This window comes from Chaetodon trifascialis, chromosome 11, assembly GCF_039877785.1.
Source record: "Chaetodon trifascialis isolate fChaTrf1 chromosome 11, fChaTrf1.hap1, whole genome shotgun sequence".
In the NCBI taxonomy this organism is placed as follows: domain Eukaryota; kingdom Metazoa; phylum Chordata; class Actinopteri; order Chaetodontiformes; family Chaetodontidae; genus Chaetodon; species Chaetodon trifascialis.
In genome coordinates this window covers 4,249,000-4,275,860 of record NC_092066.1, presented here as the reverse complement: position 1 = coordinate 4,275,860, position 26,861 = coordinate 4,249,000, and the positions used below count along the sequence as shown (strand labels likewise).

Sequence of the window (26,861 nt, the reverse complement as noted above, 5' to 3'; positions counted from 1 at the left end):
TTCCCACACCTGTCTGAGACTTGTGTGTGTGTGTGTGTGTGTGTGTGTGTGTGTGTGTGTGTCTGTGTGTGTTTATACATGGGTATGAAGCTACTTTCAGGGACACATTTCAGACTCAACACCAGTTAATTCAGCGCTGGATGGCTGCTGCAGCCAATTCTAGTGTTTCATGCTTGAGAGGTTCAGTCTGAAGTATAAAACACAGCAACTCAGTGCTGGAGACGTTGACGACAGTCCATGTGAAATCCATAAAGCACACCTTAGCCAAATGCTCAGCAGGCCAGAGAATAATAAAGTCAAACACATTGCTCACATTGGATGTACACAGTCTGCTGCAGCCACGGTAGCTGGAGTGTTCTGACCTGGGAAACAAATTGCTGCTCTTCTGAGGTGTAGTGTGCAGGCTTCTACAGAAAACAATAGGTGTAGCTGATGTAAAGTCCATCATGTTGGCCCAAAGACATTACAGCCACATCACCTGTTTGGTGAGGCTGTACACTGCAGGTGCTTTCGGCTAAGTGCTAGCATCAACATAGCAACATGCACACAATATTTACAGGTAATATTTACCATGCTGGCCATGTAATGCTGGGGTCAGACTAGATGAGTCGAGCCCGATTTTGAGATGATTTTGTGGTTTTGCCTGCTGTTTTTTCTTAATTTTTAATGCTCAAGACTGCCAGCATCTCACACAACTCTGCTGTCGCCATGACTGACAGTTGCTTCTCCCACCTCCCCAACGACCTCTGAATTTGCATGTTTGTCAAATAAGACGTGCCGTGATTGGCTGGTATCATACGTGAAGTCTTACCAGTCACCCAGCCAAGACACGGCGAGGACTTAACCTGACTTTGTCCTAAGTGGATAAAGACAAAGGTTAATATGTCTGATGTTCTTGTTAGCACAAACATGAGCACACCGAATTATTTTGTATTTTTTCCCGCAGTTTGTTTTATAATCCCTGAGTTTTCCCGTTAAAGATCTTCTTGACTCACAACAGAGGACAAAGAAATACATCGTATGTAAGATCATCACCAGTGAGAGAGTTTTGTGCAGTCTTTTCCAAAGTTTGACAAAAAAAACAACACAGAGACACTTTGTGCCATGTTCAGTAAAGGTTCATAACAAATAAATAAATAACAATAAATAAAGAACAGTGGGAGCAGATTTTTTCAGTTTCCACTCAGTTCACGCCTGAGCTTTAGAAATGTTAATGAATCGCTCTTATCAGCTTCTCTCCTCCGTGTCCTCCTGCTGTGGCTTCGTTCAGCAGCGCTGCACACCTGCTATCAAATGAGCTTTGGGAGATGATTGTATTGCCTTGAGTTTACTGTTTAACGGATTAGAAATTACAGCAGAGGCTGACTGAGGAGGGAGCGGGTCCAGGCCTGCCGAGCCTCCGCGGCCTCATCTAGCATATAAACTTTAAGTGTAACATCTGCAGTCCAGACGAAAACAAGTTAAGGATGATTCATTGTGAGAAACAGCAGGAGACGCTCACCAGACACTTGCTGCATTCCAGCCATGTTTGAAAAGCTGGAAATCCCAACTTCCTACTTGGAAAATTACAAGGCATTTATCACCATACCAAATGTATTGTCAAATTCCCTGTTAGTATAAAACTGGACAGTGTGTGCATGTCTTGTTTATGAACATAATGATGATCATAGTCAGTATACAAGACGGAGTGTTTGTCTGCATCCTGTCCAGACCTCACAGGATATTACGGAAAATACTACAGGACACAATCACCTTCTATTTTCTGAGTACAGAGCTACTCAGCAGTAAAATGTATCTAAGCTGCCTCACAGAGTTGAACACAGACCAGAAATGTCCACTGCAAGTTGTTGAACAAAGGAAAAAACTGAATTAAAACCAAATACTGGATCATAAAATGTTGAAAGGAAGGCCATGAGTGAAAGTCAGACACTGATATATTGAGGAGTCAGATGATCAGAAAGTCCTAATTTGCCTCTTTTTTGAGTTTCTCTGTTTAGAAGAGATTTTAAAACCCATCACAAAAATCCAGGTGGTCGTTTATGAAAGAGCTTGGACTTCACTGTTGGCCTCGACTGTTATTTACACCTGGCCTCAGGTGAATCCAGCGACTCTCAACGACCGCTGTGACACAACCAGGCGCACTGAGGACCCAGGTGGTGTCAACAGACGAGCTCGTAAAATGTAAATGTGGGTGATCAGTTTTCTCTTAGGGCAGGAAATAACATTAGAAAATGTGGATGGACATCAGTTTAATCTGATGTGCTCTGTTCACGTGGCTCTAAAATTAGAGTTGTCCCTAAGCATCTCTGTGTCACCAGCCCTCCTTATAACCATTTACATGCTTTATCCAGTCTTTTGTACTGGTATTGTGCGTTTTTTGCTTTGTATTTGTTTTACATGATCATCTGTGGACAGATCATAGATGCTGTACGTCAATATTCATCTGCCTGAGCTGTCATGGCTGCCGGCTACACGCTTAAACCTTTTTCTACTTTGTGGGCCACGACAGCAAAATGTTTCAGTCTGTGATGTCATGGGAGGATGGGAGTGGGGGTTTGCGTGGAAGACTGGTGACAGCAAAGACCATGAGTCAGATTTAAGCCCGGGGCGTCACATGGCTCGACACTGGAGAGAAAACATTTAACACTGAATCTATCGGCCATCGTTTGACCTCCAAACACTTAGATTTCAGACCTTTAGGTGGTGATTTATTGTAAGATTATCCTGCATGTATACGGTTTAAGATCAATTTGGTCACTTTTGCAGGAAAGTCATGTAGTCTGTCAGCATCATCATCATCAAACAAAGGGGTGATTGTAAATATGAATGTATTTCATGAATATTTCTGTGAAGGTAAGATAGCGTCAGCAGTAATGCACTTTATCAGACTGTGGAAAGGAAGCTGAGCCAAATGGACAAAAATGGCCACCTATGGTCATGAGCTTTGGGGACTGACAGAAAGAACGAGATCACAGATTCAAGCAGAGTTGCTGGGCTCAGCCATGAAGTTCAAATCTGTAAAAGTTTAACTAAATCAAAGCTTGTTTTTCATATTATTTATGGTTGGTATTTACCTCAGTAATAACCATTTGATGTATTTACATTCGGTAATTACCCCTCTATATTATGAGATTCACACACACGAGGGATTTACAGGAAATGATGCATGTGTGCTCTACAAAACGAGGACAAATGGAACAAGAGGGAACAGCCGCAGCGAGCTGTTAGATGAAGAGCTGCAGGCAACAGGCTGCACACCTTCATCCCTTCAGCGTGTCCCGCTGTGTGTGCGGTGAGCAGCAGGCTGTAAATCAGTGACTAACAGCTTTATTAAAACATGCTCGGCCACAGGTTGTGGGTTCAAACCCACCCATGAGCTCTGCTGTTTGCATGCTCTCCTGTCAGTGTGGGTCCCCGCCCACAGAGGTGAGGTAAATTAGCAACTAAATGACCTGCAGGTGTGCTAAAGAGCTAATGGATGGATAGACCGTTTGATTGGCTGCACTGTAAAAAGCTACCAGCTGCTATTCTCTTGTATTTCTGGGAAAATTAGTGGGAGTTTGCTGTGACATTAAACTACCATGAGCAACCACAGGTGTTGTCAAGACCTTTGTATGCTTCAAACAGTCAAATCTGTTCAGAATTACAATATGTAGTCATGGTTAGACATCCAGAGAGGCTGATCAACAGGCCTTAATCGCTTTCTGCCTCAGTTTTTATTTGGAGGTGGTGCAACTCTTGACAGGCAAAGAAAGAGGATATCTTGTTTTCCTCTTCATTACATCACTTAAATGTTGTTTCAAAGCGTAAAGCGCACTTTATGCAAAGCACTTTAAAAACTGCCTCTGTGTTTCAAAGGTGTCGCTTGCTCTATAAGGGATGGCTAATCACCACTCTGACATATATGTCACATGCTAATGACTCTTGAAGTGGCAGGTTGCAACAAACAAACAAATCTTTTGACATGTGTGTTTCTAAAAAATAAACATATCCTTGACACGCTGCTGGCTGATGAAATGAATCATTCTCTTCTCTCCGAACAGCTTCAGCAAACCGCCTCGAGTGTAAATGTGCTATCAGACATCAACAAATAGGCAGCTGTTGTTGTGCAACAGATCCCCAAAGCGGAGACTTGATACAAAGGAGCGTTCACAGTGCTTATCGGAGCCGTGCTTGTGGGCAGCAAAGCCTATTAGGAGACAGAGCTTGTTCAGTCAGATTACACAGATAGTGGAAAATGTGGTTTCCTGATTTCTTTTATCGCAGTAATCACACTGCAGGGGTGTCTTAGTGCAGCACGAAGCTCCACGTCTTCCAGCGAGCTCACTGTATAAATTTGCTTTGTTGAAGTCTGGCATGGTCACTGACTGTTAACGTGTGCTGCGGAAAGAAAAGTCTTCTCTCAACTTCAGCATCTGCCATCTCGAAAATCATTTCTCCTTACTGAGCAATTCAGAACGGGCCTGTTCAAGGTTCAGTGCCTTGCTCAAGGGCGCTGTGCAGAGCCGGTAGCAGCAGACGGAGGGGAGAGTGCTGCTCAAACATTTCCCCAGCTGGTCCTCTGAGTAATGAGCCTGCTACTCTGACCTTTAGGCAATGGCTGCCCCAAATTTAAGTCATATAAATAAAATGAGACTCCGTCAGGATCCACAGATATGACAGTTGACCCCAGAGTCAGGCCCTGAGGCGCGACTCCACCCTGGCTCCACCATCTGCTCCAGGGTTCACAGTCACTCACGTATCAGTTGTTTAACCACAAACAGAAGCTGTATCGCTCTGGCCAAAGCCACCAGACTCGCTTTACAGAACCAGTGATTTTATTATCGTGAAACACGTTTCATTCACACTTAGGCTGCCGCAGCAATCAGCACCGGCTCAGGTTTGGTGAGATGACTTCACCGAACAGGGGGAGGAGCGAGATCGAGGGGGCGGGCGTCAGAGAAGCAGGGTTTTCACATCGTGTCATTATGTGTTAGGTAACACATAATTTACATATAGAGGAGGATCTAGCCATCTTCCCTTTCAGGGCGCTCTCTCCTATGGATTGGATGGGTCGTGTGCCAAGAGGCTGGGACCAGCCTGTGCACCAACAAGGGAGAGCTAAAGTCCAAACCACGGTTTCCCCCCACCTGTTTTGACCAATCAGATAGCTGCACATTTCTTTATGAAACTCTGTGTAATCCTAAGTCAGGCATTCTCATTCTGGCGGGTGGTTGCAGCTAACTGCTTGCAGACTGCGATTTCCCAGAAGACTGAGATTCATGTACATGTTGGCACGGTGGCTTGGTGGTAACACTGTCGCCTCACAGCTAGAAGGTCCCTGTGGGCACTGGGGGGCGTGTCCTCCACTATGCCTCCGGCGCCTGCTGCTCGAGGAAAGGGTCCTTTCTGTGTGGAGTTTGCATGTTCTCCCCGTGTTCCCTCCTTAAAAAACCCACTAAAAACATGCAAGAGGATCACCACCTGACCAACGGTGATGAACAGGAACTGGGTTCCCGGGCGCTGGTTGGATGGCAGCCCACCGCTCCTGGTCTGCTGCGGAGGAAGGACGACCAGGATGGGATAAATGCGGAGGACGTTTCACCAATTGCATGTCGTGTGTGTGCATGTGCATGAAAAATTGTGTGACAAATAAAGGGGATTGTCCCTCCGATTCTTCTTCTTCATGTTCTCTATTTTGTGTTAATAAATACCTTTAACTGAAGACAGAATATCTCCTGACCGTTTTTCCGCAAGAATGACCACGCTCACAATACAAATTAGAAAAAAATTAGGAATCATAAAAGTCCGTGACCACATGTACTGTAATTAGTGAAGTAATAAGTCAGCTGAATACACACCAAATTATGGTCTTTGTGTTAAAAAAAAATTAGTCTGTATATGAAGTATAACACAGTAATTAATCAACAGCGTCTGCTGAAAATATCTGCCGCTGGCACAAAACTGTCATCAGCACTTCCTGCTGGTTTGGACAGGATGCCTTTAATGTGCAGATGAAACAGACTTAATTTTTGAGGTGAATATTTCAGCTCAAACGTAACAAACATTCACTGCTTAACAAAACTGAACTGAACCACACCTTTGAGTGAGCGCAGAACAGGAGCAAAGATTCACTGATTTTACACTTTAAACTCATTTACTTTGACTGTCCAGCACCTTGTTTGGGCAACATGTTGGGAATAAAATGCCTGCAGATTCTGTGTAATGTGGTACTTTAAAACACTGAAAATACTATTTCAGGAAAAAATACAAGGAAACTCAACATTAAAGGATATCCTTGGTGACTTTCTAGTTTTTCTTCCTGTCAACAAATGCCATGAAAATACCAAACCAACAACGAAATGGTCCCACGGACAGTTATTGTGCTGATAGACCTTCCTCCTGTGTGCCATAGAGCTCCATTATTGTCCAAAAACTATTAAAAACTCATCAGTGAGCCACACTGTTGCTCTGGATGACGCTCCTTCATTAAACGCACACACACTGCACCAAATACTCACTTGCGTACCACAGGTGGATTAATCCGCCACTGAAAATAGTTCCCAATAAAGCACTATTTCATCCTGTTTGAGGAACGTTTATTCATAAAGATTTTACATTATCAGTAACAATGACGACAGATTGTTAGTTTTGGTCTTTTCATGAGGTTTGTTGACAAAAGAAAAACACCAGACTTATCCTTATTATAAAAAACAGAGTTCGGGGCAATAACCAGTGTCAATCCCATTTAGGGTTATTTAGCAGATGCTTTTATCCAGTGTGTGATTTACAGTACTAAGGATCCATCAGTGAAACAGGCCTAAATTTAAACCCGATTATGACAACTAGAAGACACCAACAGCAAAGAGAGCTGTTAATATTTTCAGTGCCTCTATTATATTCTGCTCTGTTGTGCACTGGCTGCACATAATGGAAGCCAGCGTTTCATCACATTGTGTTAATGTTCATGCTCACGGCACAAAAGCAACTGTTGGTAAGCAACTGCACATGAGGAATCACAGCACTGTGCTTAATCATAATGGGATATGCCTCGCTGCGTTCTGTGGCCTAAAAACAAGGACAACAAGCAGCTTTCCAAAATAAGATCTCCTTCTTTGGGAAGAAATTACTCTTAGTCTCTCTTAATGTACTGTATGTACGCCAACTTTACAGGATTGTTGACTCTTTCAGATACTCTGATGAAGACAGCTCGTCCTCATACCTAATCAACTGATTATAGGTTGATTATGAATAACTCCCAAAATGTCATATATCCCCGTTGATGAGAACCAGCTCAGACATACCAGACCTTCATCATCGTGGCCCTTGAAACTGAGGTTTGCGGAGCAGAAAGTCCAGTTTGTCCACATGCAGACTTTCTTGTTCTTTATACTACGTCGCCTGACTTCCTCCTTTGCTCCTGTCATAATTATATAATTAACAGTAAATACAAGTAATAAGATCAACAAAAACCTTTAAATGAACCTGAGATACCCAAAAGGACCAACATCAGCTTCACCAGGTGTTAAAACAGGCACAAATAACTCAATAAATAAATACATTATTTAAAAAAAGTCATGTATTGTAGACGTCATGGAAATGTGGATTCTACCAGTCGGATCCATCAAAATCTGACAATAATCAATCATATGTGCGTTCATTTGTGCCTTTCCCTTTCAAAAACCTTCTCATAACACGTATCAGCTTAGTTGAACTTCTAGATGGACGGATGTTCACTGAATTATTGATGTCAAAGTGCGCTCAGCCTTGGTGGTCGTCAGCTGCTCCTCTTGTCTTGGCTCCACATTAGCAGCAGACTTCCTGACTCCAATACTCCAACTTCAAACACCAAAACACGAAGTGACGCAGCTATGTTTTTTCTCTTTTTAATCATTATCTGAATTCTCAGGTAAAATAAACCCTGATGACCTCTTGAAATCCCCCAAACCACATTATTCAAGCTTTTAACCAGAAACCTGAGCAGAGCTTGATGCTCCGCGAGTCAGTATTTCTATACCCACACCCAGAATATTATCAATTATCACCCAGCTTTAACTGTATGGAGCTGTTGAGTCTTGGTTTCTCTGCCACAAAAAGCTCTGCAGGCCCACATTACCCGCCAAATGTGTCAGACAAAGACAGTAGCTGGTGAAGATAGTTCCACAGCTAGCAGCTAAAGAGACAGATGCTGCTTTGGTGGAGATGTTTCCATGTGTCTTCTGGTGATAAAAGTGTGTCACAGCTCGATGCTCAGGCCTCTATGTGTGCGTCTGTGTGGCCACTCAATAAATAAATAATGTAGTTTTAAGCATACGAAGGAATAGATTTTTTTAAAAAACGCTTAACTGCTTTCTTTCCAGACAGGATGTGGTTAGAGTAGCTTAGCAAAGACTGGAGACGCCCACCCCTGTATCTCATTACTGTGTGTGCTGTAGCTACTTTCTGCTGGGCACAGAGACTTCATGTGGAAACCTGCATCAGACCAGATAAACCAGCAAGTCCAAACTGAACGACAAAAAATCGTCTCTGCCTCCTACAACTGCTACAGATCACTGCAGAAAGGCAGATCCGCTGTATGAGGTGGCCTTGCTCTGGATATTTGGTAAGGGTTTAGGCACAGAAACGGCTCCTCCTGCACTGTGAATTCTGATGTTTTGACAGTCACGTCACTGACTGCCTCTTTAGCTCCCGTCATAATTACTACAGCTGGTGCAGAGCTTCGTCCCTTGGTCGTAAACATGTGTTTCTCATACACTTTAAAAGTTGCATGTAAAGTATTTGTGCAACAGGTGCATTAAGCTCCAATGCATCAACTCGATCGAGTTACACGTTCACTGTGTAACGCCTGAGATGAGCAGCTTCCTATCTCAACCACCATGCAGCACTTAAAAGAGTTTCACTGCTCCAAAGGTGGGAGATAACGGAAGAAACCGCTGTTTTCCTCCCAGTCAAAGGAAACCGTGCTGGACTGCAGGAGCCTGCATCACCGCAGAGCCAGGCAGTGATAAATAAACACGTTTTCACATGAGAGAGAAGGCAGCTGAGCCTCTTTCTTCCCCTGCCATGCGATCCCATGGTGGGTCTCACGGGACTCATCCAATTTGTTTCCATGAAAACACCAACAGGCACCACAATCATCACCTGGCGCCGTTGATTAAGGTGTAGCTCACAGCATCCAGCTCACTGGTTTGGACCGTACCACCCAGCCTCGCATGCTTTGATGATTCCAGCTTTGTTCACACAGCTTCATATTGTAGTTTCATACATCAATGACTTTCCTTCCTGCTCTACAAAGTGTGATCATTTGCAGCAAGAAAAGATGTTTGGGCAGCAGACCTTTTTTGCATTTCTGAAAGCCTACAAAGCGAGTTGTTCCGCTCATCTAACTTCAAAGTGTCACGTAAATCTTGTGTCTATTTGGAGAAATGTAGGCTTGAAGCCGTGTTTCACTTGTACTTCCTTTCGGTTGTTTCCTATTAGAGAAGGCGTGCAGCAGCTTTGATCACTGCTAAAGTGGGAGTTGTGATTTTATATACTTTTGTACTGACGCCTTGATGCCTCGCTGCTGAAAGGCAACATTAAATTTCTCTGTTAGCATTCGGCCCATAATTGGATGACTGACTGCGATGCGAGCGTAGTAGCGTGGGTGTGGGTTTGGTGGATGCCAAAGCGTCCTGTTGATCCCTCTGGAGGTGGAAATACCTGCTCTCATCCGTCCTGCTGTCCTCTATCAGCCCTGCCAGCTCTCCATGCAGGCACCCGTGTGATTTAATACCACAGGAGAGGCATAAAACACATCCTGCGGTTTGGAAAAAAGGCTCAGTTAACCAGAAGACATGAACATCTGGCTGTTAACACCAAAGGTCAGTCTGCAGAGTAGTCCGGACCGAGGACGTTACATGACATCATGGGCTCATTTATTGGACAGTATGGGTGATTAACTAATTTTCATTGTCAGTGTTTTATGTGTTCCCATGATTAAAACACAATCTTACACACATTAAATATCCACAGTGTTTGGCAGCAGAGGATTTTGGGATATGATATGTGTCTCTTGCTGCTCCTGTCCCAACTTCTTTGAAAGATGTTGCTGCATCACATTCAGAATAAACAAGATCAGACTGTTTTATTTATGTTTTACACGGCACCCAAACTTTTTTGGACATTTTTCACGTTTGCTCCTCTTGTTGGTCGTAAATCAGTGTGAACTCAAACTGAACCGAAACAAACAGGGAACAATGCAGCATTTTCCTCCCCTCGCTCTGAACCTAATGAACCAAACTGCAGGTACGAAACCCTCCTCAGTCGATTTGTTTTCTGCGGATTGATTGTACATGAAGATAATGACCGTTGTTCTCTCTCTTGTTCTCTGTGGGGAAGCTGGAAGTATGTGATGTTGTCGTAGCGTCCCATATCCTGGACCAGGATGACCCAGATGAAGATATGAAGACATCTCCATCACTGTTCACTATCTTCAACACTGGCTGAGAAGATCTGAGTGTTCCCCCTCATCACAGCGCCATGTGCCCTTTAATCTCGCCTCTCAGAAACTCAAATAAATCTCACGTGCTTGTTACAAAACATCCAGTTAGCATTGACTGAGCCGGCGGCTGAGTCTGAGACAAGAAGAGTGGGCTGCAAAGAGCCGCTCTTCGTCGCACTCGCATTGTCACGCCATCATTTCCCAAAACAATGAAAACACAGTTCTCACCCGGAGACTCTGCCAGTTCTGCTCCATAAAACTGCTCCAAAAACACGTTAACGCAATAAGTCCAACGTGAAATTAAAACATGCTTCGAGTGACAAAAAGCACAGACGCTGACTAAATTTCATGTTATCTATGGGTTGCATGCAAATTGCTTTTTTGTGTGTGTGAAACTTTCTTTTAGAAGTGATGAGTAAGTAAATGAAGGGATGTTACAAATTAACCTAAAGCAGAATTATACACGCTGAACGCAGCTGAGCCTGTTTTTCTCTGCTCCTGATTTTTCCAAATTGGCATTAAGAGATTATCCTAAAATGGAAACCGGTGAGGATCTTTTCCTTTTCTCATCTCCAGCCTCTGAGTTGCTTCATCGTGGTTTCGGCTCTGCACGCGTCAGCCGTCACCTGCCAGTCACACGGAGCGAGCTTTGATGTCTTCTTCCAAGGATTTTCTGTGGATAGTTCAGGTGTATTAGAGCTGGATATGGTGCGGCAGAGCGAACGCCTGCTTATTCAAATTTAACCTGCTTTCTGTTTCTTACTGACATGAAAAGAACTTTGGACAGATTATCCAACATAGAGAGTTTTCATGTCCATGCTGTCAATTGCCTCATAGAAACTGACTTAAGACTACAGAAACAGCAGCTTTCAGAGCTTTCATGCACTTTATTTTCTAAGTGTGTTGACCAGTGTTGTTGTTTTGCATCATGTTTTTTATTTGTGGCTCATAAATGTTTTGTAGGAGTGTGAAATTTAACTTTTTTAAATCCGATTTTTTCTTGCATTTCACAGCAGCTCTGCACTGACACGTGTTTTTTTTTTTCTTTAGCTTAAATTCAATGGTTGTTTCTGTGTTTCAAACGAGGACAAATGATGAAAAACAAAACTAGATTTCTTCTCTCCTGTCCTTTATGAAAACACTTTTTCAGCGGATGTGTGATAACAAACCGACTACAGCTGATTCCAGACATCTGGTACCCTTTGTTCTGCCAAATAACATCAGATAACATCAACACAGATGACCTGGAGTCAGGGTGTTGCTTCTGCTGTGCGCTCATTTCCAGTAACTGAGTTTGGGTTTAAAATCCACGACACGGAGTTGGATGAGGCGATCCTGCAGCTCCTGTTCAGACAGATGAGCTTCATGTACGACTGTGGCTGTGAGCCAGTTCACACCTGAGTCCCTGCTGTCCTGTGGTGCACTGAGGCTGCAGAAAACATGCAGACTGGAACATACATGAGGGCAAATTAAGGCATACAGCCAGTGCAGAAGCAGATATTGGATCAACCTCTTAAACTCTCATTATCACATTATAGTTCTCCGGAGACTCAGAACAGCATTATTTATCATCATTTAAACACATTCAATGTAATGACAGATTCGAGACCAGGAATGTGGAAGAGGAAAGCTGGGAAAGACATCAGCCTCCATCAGATCATCATGGACCATGAAAAAAACTACATCTCAAACTCTTATTTACAACAGCGAGTGTCGTCCTTCAACACCTCATCCCCTGAACACCACAGGATGGCGACTGTAACACACAAGCTGCAGGAAGTAGACTGCCCCTCTGAACTTACTAAGACTTTGTATCACATAAGCAATGATCTCACATCCCAGACGCTATTCAACTGGCTGCTTCAGTCCTGTTGTTAAACCCGCTGTCAGATTATATCTACCGTTTGTCACGACATGGACGTTGAGTCTTGCTAGCATAGCATTAGCTTCCTGGCTCACAGCTGAGCCAAAGGTTCTATGAGCTCAGTGGAATAGAAATATCTGCCGTCGGTTCGGCCTATTTACTGGAGTGGTGAACGGCGTTTCCATTACAAATGAGACTTATGGGATGGTGGTGATTGCTCCAACCCTCAGGTGTTAGAAGCTTAAATTTTGATTGCAAAATGTGTGAAAAGACAAATGAATGGGCTTCAGTTTTGTTTTTCTTGGCCCGTGGTACAAGCAGGACAATGTCCTTCAAGGTGTCCATCATCAGGAATGAATGGTCTCTCCATCGCCCACCCTGAGGTGGACATTAGCCAGAAGACACAGACAGAAGAGTTTGACATGTTTCCCATTTACGAGCGACCATCAAGGCCAGCTACCTTAACGGTTAATTCTGTATCACGCTGCAATTCAGTGATCTGAAAACACGTGAGCGCTTTGGCACGGTGGAGAGCGTGAACACTGTGCCGCTCTTCTGTTCACTGAATCCAGAACTGATGTTGGATCAAACGTGAGGCACCAAAAATCAAAATGAAATTGTGAGATTTCTAAAATATTCCCACGTTGTTTATTCCCAACTGTTTATTGAGTAAAAGAGGACAATTTCTGTCCAATCCAGCAAAAATCATACACATGCAAAAGTCTCAGATGCTGCCATGAGGAAAAGAGGGACAACTGGCTGGCTGACAGACAAAATGTCTGTCATGTGATTATTATATCACCCAACAAGCATCTCAGTTTACAGATCCAGGCTCTGTTCTTGGCTTTGTTCATACATCCAGTGTTTACACCAAACTCCATGGACTTTATTGAGAATTTACTAATCCAAACCAAAGGATCTGAGAGTATAAGAGGGACGGCCAGAGAGTGTGTGCTCGCGTGAAAAGGCAGCAGCAGTCTTCATCAGTTAGATAATTAAACCCTCACATTTGTTTTGGGTGATGAGAACATTTTGACAGCCCGGTCTGCTTTCAGTCAGAGAGAGAGGCTGTTTATCCTAACTGAAAAAATAGGACGGCGTGACAAGAACAACCAACAGTGACAGATTATTTCCACAGATTATCCTCATTAATGGAAAGAGAAATGCTTGAAGACGACTTCAGACTTCAACTAATATTTTCACAATCTGCTCGTCTGCCAGTTATTTTCTCAATTAAACGGTCCCACAGCCAATGAGATGTTCAGTTTATGGTCACATGAGACAGTAAAGAGCAGCAAAGCCTTAGATTTGACAAATTGGGGGAATATTTTCATAAAATAGCAGCTGATTAAATTCCTAACTGATTAAGCTTCTGTAGGATTACACCTCAAAATGGATTGATTACAGTTAATAGAGTTACACTTGAGCTGATTAGAGCTGAAACACTCAGTTAAATACTGATTAATCAATCGATTTTGAAATTTTAATATAACCAAATACATATAATGTTCATATTCATACATATCATATTCATGGTTGCAGCTTCTCAAATGTGAACCTGTGATGGTTTTATGAAATGTCTCTGACACTAAATTGAGTGTTTTTGACTGTTGGCTGGACAAAAGTCTGCAGCTAATGATTGTTTTTATTAATTATTAATCATTTAGTCCACAAGAAATTTTCAAGAGAAACCAGGATTTGGAGTGTTTTTGCTTAAAAATGGCAAAGTGTGCTTTTTCACTATGACTGCAGTTAATTAAGATTTCATGGAGCAGATGAATTGATAGTAATAATAATTAACTGCAGCCCTGTAATTGATCCTTACAACTGTGGGTCTTAAAATCCAGATTGTTGTTATACTGAAGGAATAATTACATGAAGACAGCAGAGATCAAAATACCATAAAATCGGACAAATCCACACCTCAGCTTTGAAGCACAAAGGTCAAAACCTTAAACTGGAACATCACTAACAATATGAAGGTGACGTGTCACCATTGGTCATGACAGTAAAAAATAAAGATATGTGACTTTACTAATTAAAATTCAGCCTTTTTGTAAATTCAGTGAATGAGAATCTGAGCTTTCAGAATCATTCTAATATTATTATTTATTTTATTTTTTTAAATACTGCAGAAACGAGACTCACCGTGAGCGGACAGGTCGAGAAGCACAAGGCGACAAAGAGCAGAACTTTCATGTTCACTCCTCAGGTGGAAGAAGCCCCTCAGTCAGCTGTCCTGACAGGTGAGATCAGGGCTCCAGGACTTCATTTAAACTCCACTTTGGGCTGTTTCATCCCGGAAACAGGATGTGAATGTTTCATAAACTCCATGGAGAGAAAAACGCATAAAAAAGGGAAGAGAGCTGATGTCCTGTATCCACACTTCCACAGAGCAGAATGTGCGGAGAGATCAGCTCCCCGCATCTGCCTTCAATCGTCAAGTCACAACGATAGGCGCTGACTTCCGCCACTGCGTTTCAAAATAAAACACTTACAGAGGCTTGCTGCGATATAGAATCAATCTAGTTTCCGATTCATAACAAATGTAACTTAATTTCTTTTTAGTTTGGGGAGAATAAAATTTCAGTTTGTACAAAATGCAGCTACCATGGCTTAAAAAATCAACTAAACAGACGGATTTTAGCATCTTTGCGCTGACTTCCTGTCTGTTTTAGAAGTGATTCGTAAAAGTCCTGCATTAAAAAAATATATATGTTAAAAAAAACGTACTTGACGTTTTAAAAGGAGTGTCAGTGCAGAAAAATGTCCTAAATATATTATTATATATTCTGTCAATAGATTACTATTACTTTATTCTTCATGTAAACGCAGGATTTCACTGTCGTGTTTAGTTGAAATTGACTCATTTTAAACTATTTCGTACAAAACTGCAACCAGTGATTACTTTCATGATGGATTCATCTGTTTATTATTTTTCCATTTATTTATTGAGTATTTAGTTCTTTAGATTTCAGAAAATATTGAGGAACCATGGCACAATTAGCCAGAGCCTGAAGTGAAATGATAATATTTTGATTTCTAACAAACATATTTCGTAAGGTATTCATATGTTTTGCATGCAAACATCTTAATATATAAAATACCTAGAAACTAAAGCTGTCAGATAATCATATTTCCTGCTCTTCATCTGCGTCTCACTGCTTGTATTTGCCACTTTTAAGTTGTCAAAATGTGTTAAAACATCTTTACACAACTTAATGTAAAGCATTTTGAGATGTCAAAGGTGCTTTTCATCCGGATAAACTTTAGTATTACTAATAGTATGATGATTTGAAGATGAGGGGGGGAATTACAGAGATAAGCACAGATTTTTCTGAGAGATAATTTTGTGATAAAAACCCAGACGGTTGTTCCACAACACTTGCAGCTGGGGGTTGGTGTTACTGCTCATGGATTCAACGTTTCATCTGGAAAAAGAAGAATATTTTATTTCTTCTTCCAATAGTTGCATAGTCTCACTTTAACAGTCAAAACAGCTTGACTGCACACTGCAGCTGTGAAAAGGAAAGAAATTAAAACTTCCAGTCAAACTTCAACAGTTCCTCTGTCTGAAAGTCGCAACACTGTCTCAACAATTGACCTGGTCGTTCAGGAAATTGCTTTGGGAGTAATCTCACACCAGAATAATTGAGACTGACTGAGAGAAAAAGGGTTTTAAATAAAGTAAATACAGCACATGGACAGTGGACAATGAACTAAGCAGACACCTGCACACTCATTTTTGTGCACAGCCCTTTTCTTCCAGTGTATACCAATGAATGGGTTTGGTCCAATCCGCTCGTTGATAGTCCGGGTCAAGATGTACCTCAAACAATCACTCTAGTTTTTTGGCACAGACAGAGCTGAATTATGTCCGTCACTACATCACAGTGTCGTGATCATTTTTCAAACTTCTCTATGAAAGCTTGAAGTTTATGGTCAGAGTCTTGACCAAAAACAGCACCTGACAAAATGACCTTAAAGAAGCTGTGAGAGATGCTGCTCGCAGGAGAATTATCAGCTGAGCCTGCAGCTCCGGCTTTATGGAGCTTTACAGCAAACAGCAGGCAGATGCAGGTAGAGATTAGCTGGTCGAGCATTTAGCAGCTAAACAACCAGATATTTATCTCAGGAGGTGGTGGAGAACAAAAACAGAGATAATAGAGAGCATATTGGACTTACATTGATCAGGTGACACAAACAAGACTCTGAATGGACGATCATGTTGCTCCACAACTGCTGGATGTGTAAAGCTAGAGGGGTTTTTTGTACTAAATCTGCATGAACAAGTCCTTAAAGGTGGAAAAAATGGAAGGTTGAATAAATACAATTTCCACAACATGAGGGCAAACTCCATCTGCTGGTGAGGATCAGGGCTGCAAATGATGCCTTCAGGGTTCAATACTTTGTCCATCCAGACAACATTCCTTGTTCATTTATCTTATAAAACCCAGAACATAAAGGATTGGTCCATGGCGCTCATCACTGCTGTTCACAGTTTATCCACTTCTTTAATTACCGCTAATGATGGCTGCAATCCGGGCATCTTTTAATCCCCGCCACATTTTTTCTGTCTGGGCAATCAGAGCTAAACAGAGGCCCCGTGTTACATGTTTCCTCCACAATAGATGAAGGCTGAGCAGAACAACAGAGCTCCGGGTCAAACTCGGGTTTGTTAGTGACTCACACTGTGAGCCCAAACACTCAGATACCTCTCCACAGCCCGTAACCTGGGGATTCCCATAACGTGAACTTTTAAAGGTATTTCAGAGTAAACTTATTTGATTTCAGTGATACTGCAGCTTTTATGCACATTTTTCAAGAGGATAAAAACAGTTTTGGACATATTTAGAATCATAATTATCATGATTATCATAATTTGTGCAATGTGCAAAAGTTCATGCACCTTCAGCACTTCACACATCTGTCCTTTCACAACATCTGGAGAGACCCATCCTGCTGTAATGTTTGTATCTCACTCAGAAACAAGGAGCTGGAAAGTTATGCTCACTATGATGCCCTGCTACCCTTCTGGCAGCTGAGAGAGTCTCAGATGCAACAGTGTTTTAACCAAATACCTGTCCACTAAAAGACAGCCTAAAACACCCATCCACGGCGTACCCACAGTAAACTGACAGCTGCTCCTGAGCTATTAGGAGTACATGCATGGTTCAAAATGTGTGTAATATCGCTATTAGCGAATTTCATTGGCTATCAGAAGCGTCAGCATCTACAAAATCGGTTGCGATTGGCTCATTGAGCTGTTATTGGCCTCTGTGGTTGCTCGGCCTCATATGGCAGATCGTGATTGGTCAAGTGAGGTGTCACTTGAAAGCTGGGACTCCTCAGAGTAACTGCAGACAAGATGGCGACCGTCACATCAAGCACATCGCCGCTAATTTGAAAGGAGAAAACATCTTTCTGTGGATTATTATCATGTTTTGGACTAAATATTTTTACTGCAGTGGATTGATGGACAGATTAATCAACAATTAAAACAATCATTGGTTGCAGTCCTGGGTGGGTGGACAGCTTAAAAACAAACACCATGGACAAGCTAACAAATTCCCTTTTTGCAGTTTCAGCTCAGCTTTAAGACTGTGAGACATTAGCGCTTGAATCTTTGTGAACTTTCAGATTTTCAATACAGATTGAGATTACAGAAAACGTCTCTGAATGTCAAGTAAAGGTCAGCGGACTGAAATATGCATCAGGTTATCAGCAGAAGCGCCACCTCTGACCCTGAGATGAAACGTCTTGATTCAGCGGCTGAAATACATACCAGAGACACTCTCCTCTCTCTCTCCATTACGAATGCACACACTCTTGGATGTGCACATGCTTTCCGTCTTGTTCAGTATAAACTTGAAAGCAGAGCGAGGATGAAGTGGCACATATTTACACAAAGCCAGAGACCATCAGCTGCCCTGCCGTAGGCCAAAGTATCAACACTGCATTAAAATGTGCAGACAGAAAACGTAAAGCAGTCACTCTGTCCAGCTGCTTCGAGGGCTTTATGGCTTGTGTATAAAGCCTCATTTAAACAGGGCGGCTGTGTCCGCTCACTCTGAAACAGAATGTGCCCACCCTGAACCCTTATGTTATTAAAAGGAGCGATTTTTCAGCTGAACTAAAAGATCTGCTGCTGTTGAGGCTGCAGATACAACAACTACCTGCTCAATCAGACGTCGTTCTGCTCTAGAAACCAAATGAAAGCAACAAAAGTCTGGAGGCAAACAACTTCTCTGTTAGTGGTTGGGTTCAAGACCTTGGTACCAAGGATGACTGTCATTTTGTTTTTCAAGAGTGCACAGCTTTTACTGCTCTGTGAATTAACCGAGCAACAAATGTTCAACCCCGCGGTGCTGAATGTTCAATTCAATTTCAATTTTATTTGTATAGCGCCAAATCACAACAGAAGTTGTCTCAGGACACTTTCCATATAGAGCTGGTACAGACCAAGCTCTGTAAGTTGACGTTTACATTACGGTTGTTTGCTACGTTACGGTTGTTTGCTACGCTAACCACTCGTAAAGGTCTGGTGAGACGCCACTAAACACGTGGATTGTCTCTAAATGAGACAGGGTACATTATTAACGTTCAGCTGTCTTATGTTAGTGTTTGTTGTGTTGCTTGTAGCTGTCACCATAGATTTAAAACAATAGCTAACATTACACCAGTTCTACCATCATCCGACTCGGCTCCTCTGGACTGTAGACGGTAAACAAAGAATTTTTTCCATCTTTTTTCGGTCAATTTCTTGAATTTTTCACTCTACTGAACAACACCGTTTGGTACTCGATAAAACCTCCTCTTGGTTTCTTGGTTTGATCGATAGGAGCAACCGTAAATGACGCAAAACATCAGCATTGTGACTGTGTTTTATAGGGAAATCACTTCCTGCCTTCCATCTGCAGTGCGTGCCACAAAAAAAGAGTGACGTGACGCCATCTGCAAACAACCTCTTGATAACAGTCAATGAATTTTTGATTGAGTTGATAAATTTGCTCTTTAAGTTTTTGGTTTGTCGCTATGTGAACGAGTTGATTAAAACGGGCTAAACCTGGTAAAGACGGAGCTATTTAATAGAACAAGTTTGATGCAATTAACCTTTTATCTCAACTCTCACCATCATCATCATCATTGTTGGTGTTTAGGTGCAAGGGACAAACTGTGAGAGGTGTGAAAACTAGTTTTCAGTAGTTCTGAACTCTGAATAGTGCTTTTTATGTGATATAAAGAACCACCTGTATATCACAGGCCAGTGTGCAGCACACAGGTCTGTGCATGGCTCAGTCCATCTGTAATTCCAATTTAAATAGATGTTAATTTTATTCCGCTCAATATGGGTAATTCAAATAGAGTGAAATGAATGCAGGACAGGCACTCTATGGAAAACGTGTCTGTTTGTTTCCAAGTCTTGGATTTTTAGCCAGCATGGACGAGATGTCCCTACAGAGAAAGATGCTCAGACAAAATGGAAATATGAGCATTTATAATTCAGCCATTAATGGACAGCTCTGCCTCCCGAGGAAGATCATGAGCAAACACAGACTGTCTGAGCAGACGAATGAGGATCTTTTGTGATTTGCTTCACCAAACACACAGTTTTAGAACAAAGTACGTGTTTTTTGTTCATCAGCTCTTTCTGCCTGCTTTCCTCCATATCAGGTCACTGATTCCATTACTGAGCGATACGAATCTTCCATCGAGCCTCACGTGGTTCCCACCCCTACAGTACATATCTCTCACTGTAGCCAATTTTGATGCATGTGTCTGCACACTCAGACGATATCTTGCAGCACTGTTTTTCACCGATTCACACATAGAAATGTTTCCACGGCCCCAAACCCCAGCAAAATAATCGAGCACAGCACATACAGTATAAGCTCGAATTCATGTGTTCATTAATATAGAAACCTGGATATTTATATGAATCTGTATAGTTCATGCATTGTGTACTGTGCGTAGAGAAGGGGAAAAAAGAGATTTACATATATAACACAGTGTATGTGGTCTCCACATATACAGAAATATACACCAGCATGACCTAATATATAAAAGCTATATAGCATAGCCTTTATGCATTAGCTTAGTGTGTGGGTTTACTGCCCATTTGAATGTGTAATGTGAGCGCATAGTTTTCATGTTATTAACAGCAGCACAGAAGCTCATTATCTGGAAACAGATTGTGGTGTAACATTTTAATGCAGTGGCATGTAGGTGTGAAAAGAAGGAGGAAAATACAAGACTGCTCATGCTGAAATGTAAACACAAGTATGCATTACAACCCATTCTTCTGAGTGATCAGCATTGTATGACCAGTGAAGGTTTAGGATCATTTTTATTGTAAACAATAGTTATTAAAATCTGATTATCATGTGGATTTTTCTTAAGTGGACAACATTTTGCACTGATATCTTCCTATTTCACAACTTCACTCCAAGTAATCACCATTATTTAATTTTTAATCCCTAAACATGCAGCTTTTCAATGATACGGCAGCTAAAACAACCTAAAAGGTCAAGTGTCAAAGTTCATTCTGGACATTTAAAACATAAAACTTAAAGCCCGCCAACGCAGAGCAGAAGATAATATCAGAAAACTCCAGACCAGATCAGGCAGAACCAGCATGAACCCCACAATAACCCTGCAATACTAAAACAACCACTGCACATTGAGTTTAAATCAAAGATCATCATTATTAAATATAGACGCTGCACACTGTATATAACACATATAGACATGTATACATGCATGTACTGACTATGTCCACCTGTTTCATGTACAAACCTTATCTACACATGTGCACTCTTCATCCTTCTTGTGTACAATTTACAGAAACACTTCACTTGTATATATACATGGTATGTATTCATTGTTGCTTTTATACATTTATATACTCATCTGATTTTGTGTGTACGTAATAGTTCAGCAGTTTCTTTGCTACAAATGACATCCTTTCTAGTGTTTTCCCCACATACAGATATTTGGTGAATAGCACTGCAGCAGCAGCTCATCTGATGCAAATGAGGTAAAACTGCTCAGTGGAAAACAGCTCTGATTGGATAGATTTGAGCAATTCTTCAGGGAGGCCAATCATGGCACAGCTGTGATGATTAATCACTAACTGCCAAGAAAAAAATGATGGATGGTTGAAAAAAGCAAACTTTACACTCACACAAAATCATATTTTGCATCTGACTGAATGAAACATCTGAGATACTAAAGAATAAAGACTGAAATGTTCCTACAGGCCTTTTTGCAGGGAATATATTTCAGACTTGATCGTCCACACTGTAAGTGTATCACCCCCTAAGTAACACCTACAGGGACTGAAGAAACGGAGAACCAGCCCACTCCTTCCACGATGGAAGCCATATTACACTTCAGGAGGGATTTTAAAGACCACCATCATGCAAGAGAAAGGTTTTCTTCATGTCTTTAATGTCAGACTTTGACCAAACGAAATGACGTAGCTGTGAGTTTAATGCTGCTCTCGCCTTCTTCTTCTTGCCTGATTTGGACATTTGATATCTCCAGCTCATGCATGTTCATGGACTCTCTGCACAGAGGGACCAGAGAGCCTTTTGCAGCAGCTCATTGAGCTTTCTATGGAAACACTTGTAGGCGAAAACATTATCACGCCTGCAAACTTAAGTGGGAGGAAAAAAGTGACAGTTGAGAAGCTGGAAACCCTTAGGAGGCTTCAGGGGGGGATCTACCTCTCTGCAGACAGTTTAACATATAAATGAAGCATTTTAATCTATATAAAATTCTGCTGATATGACATTTATAATACTCTATGATGCCTTGAGAAGCAAGTCTGAGTTTGCTCAAAACTTGAAGAGTCTTTTGGCTTTGAGCTTGAAATAAAACCTATCATTTCCTGCCTCAATTCTTATCTCTTACCTTGGAGACACAGGATCTTTATTGCCTCTGTGCTGCGGCTTTGCAAACTGCTCTCCTCCCACCCTCATATTGGGAAGCACATTGTTCCTCCTCCTCCTCATCCCTCTCTCTGTCATTACCCTGCACAGTTTCAGAGAGGAGAGAAAATGAAATGAGAATAATGAGCATATCAGTGTTATAGGCTGCATTTGTCTTACAGGATAATCCTCCATCATTTTTTTTTTCTAATAATTACTTTTATTTATTTTTAGTTTGGTAAGAATTGTGCTCATCTCAATGTCTTTGCTTACTCTGGTTTCCTGTGATTGCGTTTGCTGTTGACTTAAATTCAAATGCTATGATGCATCCAATCATCAAAGTGCGAGCGGCAGTGAGACGACTCCAAACTAATAATTAACCTACAGGAAATTCTTGAATAGCGAACAGTGGGTAGGAAAAGGGATAATGCTCCACATCAGCTGAGAGATGCTTCAGGAGGCACACTACCATGACATCTAGTGGGGAAATGACCTCTGTGCAAACTGTGCTCTCCAAGTGTGCATCAACAGCACGCTGAGCAGTGATTGTCCTCACATGGCCCTAAATATCCTTTAAATTAACTATTTCATTTCACATTTATATTGGCTGCTAAATTATCTTTCTTAAAACACCTGGCTGGCTTAGGCCTATTCATGCGTTCTAAATTACAGTGAGGACAGATTAAGCTTTGGCATTACAGGTAGTAAATAGGATGAAATGGTCAGAGGTTAAAGGTCAAAGGCTGCCTGGCAGCTTAAGGGATATGCCAAGTGGAAGAAGAGTCCACAGAAATAGTATTATACACTTAAATGTAAATTTCTAACTTCGACAAGATCGACACTAAAACTCTAAATACTGTTGAAAAGCCATTTTCATCGACTCGAACTTTTGCTCCAACAGTACAGTCTCCGTAACCTTTTTTCCCGCCACAAGATGGCGCCCGGCTCCGCCGCTGTGTTTGTGTTTTGAAGCTCCCTCCCTGTCGGAGGCTGACCTTCCCGCGATGACAGTTTCCTGCAGGCTGCTTGAGACGGTCTGGACGCCCTCACGGCGAGATGTACTGAAGGGGAGACGGGGCAGACGGAGTTTAGCTGGTCGTCATGCAGTGTACCGGGCTGGTACAGTGAATTTCCGTATATTTTTCAGGGAAGAGTGAATGTCGCAGGCGGATAACGGTGAGTTGTCTCGCTCGCTGGCCGGTGAGCGTAGAGAAAGAAGTTGTTTTTTCGCTGGTGTTTGGTTTACGCAGTGCTGGTGGTGAAGTCCTAGCCCGATACGTGTCACTTTGTGGAGAGGACGTCACGACAGACTCCGTTCAATAAATCTGTCTGTTAAGAGTTGCTGTACTTAACGGTGAAATTTAACACACGGTAACAAGTAACTGAAGTGAGTTTTGGATTCAGTAGACGGTGCTCTTCAATTCGGCCTATATATCAACAAACCAAACACCTGATATTTCAGCAAAACCTGTTCTCTCTTCACACTTGTGTTGCCATCCATGGCGCTACGTTTTGATGGGTAAAGACCGTAATGACAACGGTTGAGGCACTTTTTAAAGTTGAAATACTCCTAAAATATAATGTTTTGGTTTGTCGAATATATGCCGAATTTGAGAGTCATTCTAAACTCATCGCTATATAGCATAACTTCCAGTCTTTCAACTTCGTACAGTTGTCACTTTTCCCAGTAATTAAGCTTAAAAAAAAGTTGACATTTTTGCAAGGGAGTTTCCTATGACGTCCTCTACAGACAAAAAAAGTAGACACTGGAATGACTGCAATTTTGTTGACTAAACGAACAGTATAGTATGTAGTGTAAAAAGATAAAATAGTAGAAAGATCCTTGATCTAATCTGGATCAGTTTGGGGGCTTGCTGAAATGTCATTTTCATAGTACCAACTTTCCACTGCCAACTTGTTGAGGGGGAGTTACTGTAACATGGGGCCTCTGGAGAAGGCCTGTTTCTACCACATTATCTGTGTTATCCATTTATTATACACCAGTGTTTTTAGATGGATTCACATTGTAAGATTTTCAGTGATATGGTCATGCCTTACAGGTTATATTGTAGTTTTATGAAACTAGTTGTTTTTCAGAGTCTGTCTCATTACAGTCTGGAACATAGAAAGGTGTTTTCTTTGGTTGTCTTTGGCTCACAGGAAAGGAAATACCTTTTACACATTTTCCATCTGGTGTGCTGTCATTACAAGTCTGTTCAGTGTTAGAGCTGAACAAATAAACCAGCAAGTTAATACACAGAATCTTAATGGTTCATTTCTAAAGGTCAGTGAGACAAGCCCAGTCAGAAAGCTGGCTGATTCTTTGCCAAGCTTAATGTCGTTTTAATCCCTTGGGTGTAACTGCTGAATTTCTTGGATATAATTCTTTTAACTTTGACCAGTGGAGATAAAAACCTTGCAGCTCGAGGCCTCTGTTTTGCAGTGATGATTAATTTGCATTTTCTTTGTGAGCTGCTGTGTGTGACAACAAGGCAATAACATTTACTGTAAATATCTGTCAAAATGTCTTTCCAGCAGGGAAATGAGTAACAGGATGGAGGGCTCCGCGGGACCAGACGTCAGGGCGAATGGGCCCATCGCAGCGCCCAGCAGCCCCGTGAGCTCCACCTTAGGCCCACCTCTGTCCCCCGAAGAGCTGGATGGAGAGCCGCAGTCGTCTCTCACAGACGTCACCCAAATGTGGATTAAATTCGGCAAGACTTTCGCCATCATCTTCCCGATCTACATCTTGGGATACTTTGAGTTCAGCTTCAGCTGGGTGCTGATTGGACTCGCCATGTTGTTCTATTGGAGGAGAAACTATGGCAGCAAGGACTACAGGGTAAACCGTGCCTTAGCGTTCCTGGAGCATGAGGAAAAAGCGGTGAAGCAGAGTGTGCCTACTACTGAGTTGCCACCATGGGTGAGTCCTCCATTATAATCCTGGTATCATCACTATCTTGTCATTACTGCTTCTTATTCTGACTCCTGTAGGCGTTCCTCCAGCCAACATCAGGTATGGGATGTCAACACTGACTGTTTTCCTGCCAAAGCGGCTGATAGAGATAACTTCATTGCCCACCACGTCCAAAATGTAACTGTAATTGGTCTTCCCACTGATTTTCTTCACTCAAAATGAATATGCTTTTACCTTTGTCTCAAGGAAACTGGGGATTAGCACTATCCTACTTACTGAAAGTGAGAGAAAACAGCATACACAGAACATCCCTCACAGCTTTCTCACATCCAGTCAAAGGATCAGACCAGTGCTCTTGTTTGGGTTAGTGGTTGGTTAACCTTTCCAAACTCTCGAGTGTGAGGTGTTGAAACTGTGTTGGAAACTAAAGTCACGCTTAATCAAAAGCAGAATGCAGTCATTTACAAACAAACTGTGTTTACTGACAGCAGTTTTCTGAAGAGTCCATGCGGTAATCTCCTTCATCCAATCAAGTGTTCACAAAGTGGTGAACCTCGCTCCATCCTCGACTGACCCTTTCCAGGATGCCCAATCATGATACTCTCACCTGTTACAAATTAACCGGTTTACCTGTGGAACGATCCAAACAGATGTTTCTGGGCCATTCCACAGCTTTTCCCAGTCTTTAGTTGCACATATTTTCAAAAAATAACCCTAACCCTGTGTCACCTCAGAGGATCAGTGTGATAACAGTCAGAGCAATCAGGGATATAAAGATGCATCGTCTCTGACACTCGATACTCTCACGCTTTATTTTAATCCGCAGGACTAAACACACTTTGTTGCTTGTTAGTGAAGGTCTCACAAATAGCCTTTGGAAAGGTCACACATTCAGCGCTTTTGTCGAAGGCACACAAGCTCCTCGCCAGCTCCAGGACTCTTTCAATGCGGTTAACCACCCGAAGGAGTTGGAGTCCTCTATGAATAATTTACATACGGCCTCTGAGCCCGCGGGGGTCCTGGGGCTCCCGGGGGCTGGCGCTCGTCCCCTTGCTGTGTTTGCCTGTCAGCGTGCACTCGTTTCCCTGTGCAGCAATAAGGAAAAGGTGTGAAGGAGGAGGAGGCCGACGGGCCACGTGGTTTCCACCTAGCTGCCATTCGCTCTCTGCCTACTGATTCTCTGGTCTTGGCATGTGTCAAGTTCATCCAGCCCTAATTTCTTGCTGCCAGCATGCAAGGAATGGTGATTACCGTTGGGTGTGTACTCACGGGATGTGAGCAAACCAGTAACATTTGCTAGCCAGAGCTAAGGAATGAATTCCTTTTGCCTGGGTTGGCAAAGATCCAGAAGATCAGTAATGCATGGCTCCCTTGATGATCTCCAAGCTTCATGAAATCCACTCGTGTAGTATCTGCAGGGATGCTAATGGTTGAAAAACACAATGCGAAGATATCTCAACAACACCAAGCTGCCGCCATGTAGCACATACACACACTCACCTCCGGACAGGTGATGCGTTGCACAGCCCAGCATTCTATGTTACCTGTTAGTACTGAGAATTGTGTGCTCACCTGTACACAGGAGGCTTTTTTAAAACCACAAATAGCTCTTTCGTCCTCGCCCCTGAGCGCTTACACTGTGTGGCCACTTTATTAGGCACACCTGTACAATCTGTTGCTCAGCCA

At 42.2% G+C, this 26,861-nt stretch overlaps 2 protein-coding genes across 4 annotated transcripts in view; one reads left to right on the top strand and one right to left on the bottom strand.

Annotated features, from left to right (window-relative positions):
* The window catches only part of LOC139339158 (vasoactive intestinal polypeptide receptor 2-like), a 50,839-nt gene extending 36,289 nt beyond the window's left edge, over nucleotides 1–14,550 (bottom strand). The window contains exon 1 of the mRNA XM_070974650.1: nucleotides 14,475–14,550. Coding sequence (XP_070830751.1) covers nucleotides 14,475–14,525 — 51 coding nt within the window. The 5' untranslated portion in view covers nucleotides 14,526–14,550. The remainder of the gene's footprint in view (nucleotides 1–14,474) is intronic.
* Nucleotides 14,551–23,221: 8,671 nt separating this feature from the next.
* LOC139338733 (extended synaptotagmin-2-like) overlaps nucleotides 23,222–26,861 on the top strand; it is a 41,462-nt gene continuing 37,822 nt past the window's right edge. For 2 of the 3 annotated variants that reach the window (XM_070973984.1, XM_070973983.1), the window contains exons 1-2: nucleotides 23,283–23,434; nucleotides 24,794–25,181. In XM_070973984.1, coding sequence (XP_070830085.1) covers nucleotides 24,801–25,181 — 381 coding nt within the window. In that variant the 5' untranslated portion in view covers nucleotides 23,283–23,434; nucleotides 24,794–24,800. Of the gene's footprint in view, nucleotides 23,435–24,793; nucleotides 25,182–26,861 lie in introns of all 3 variants that reach the window. The other variant, XM_070973982.1, reaches the window with a different exon arrangement.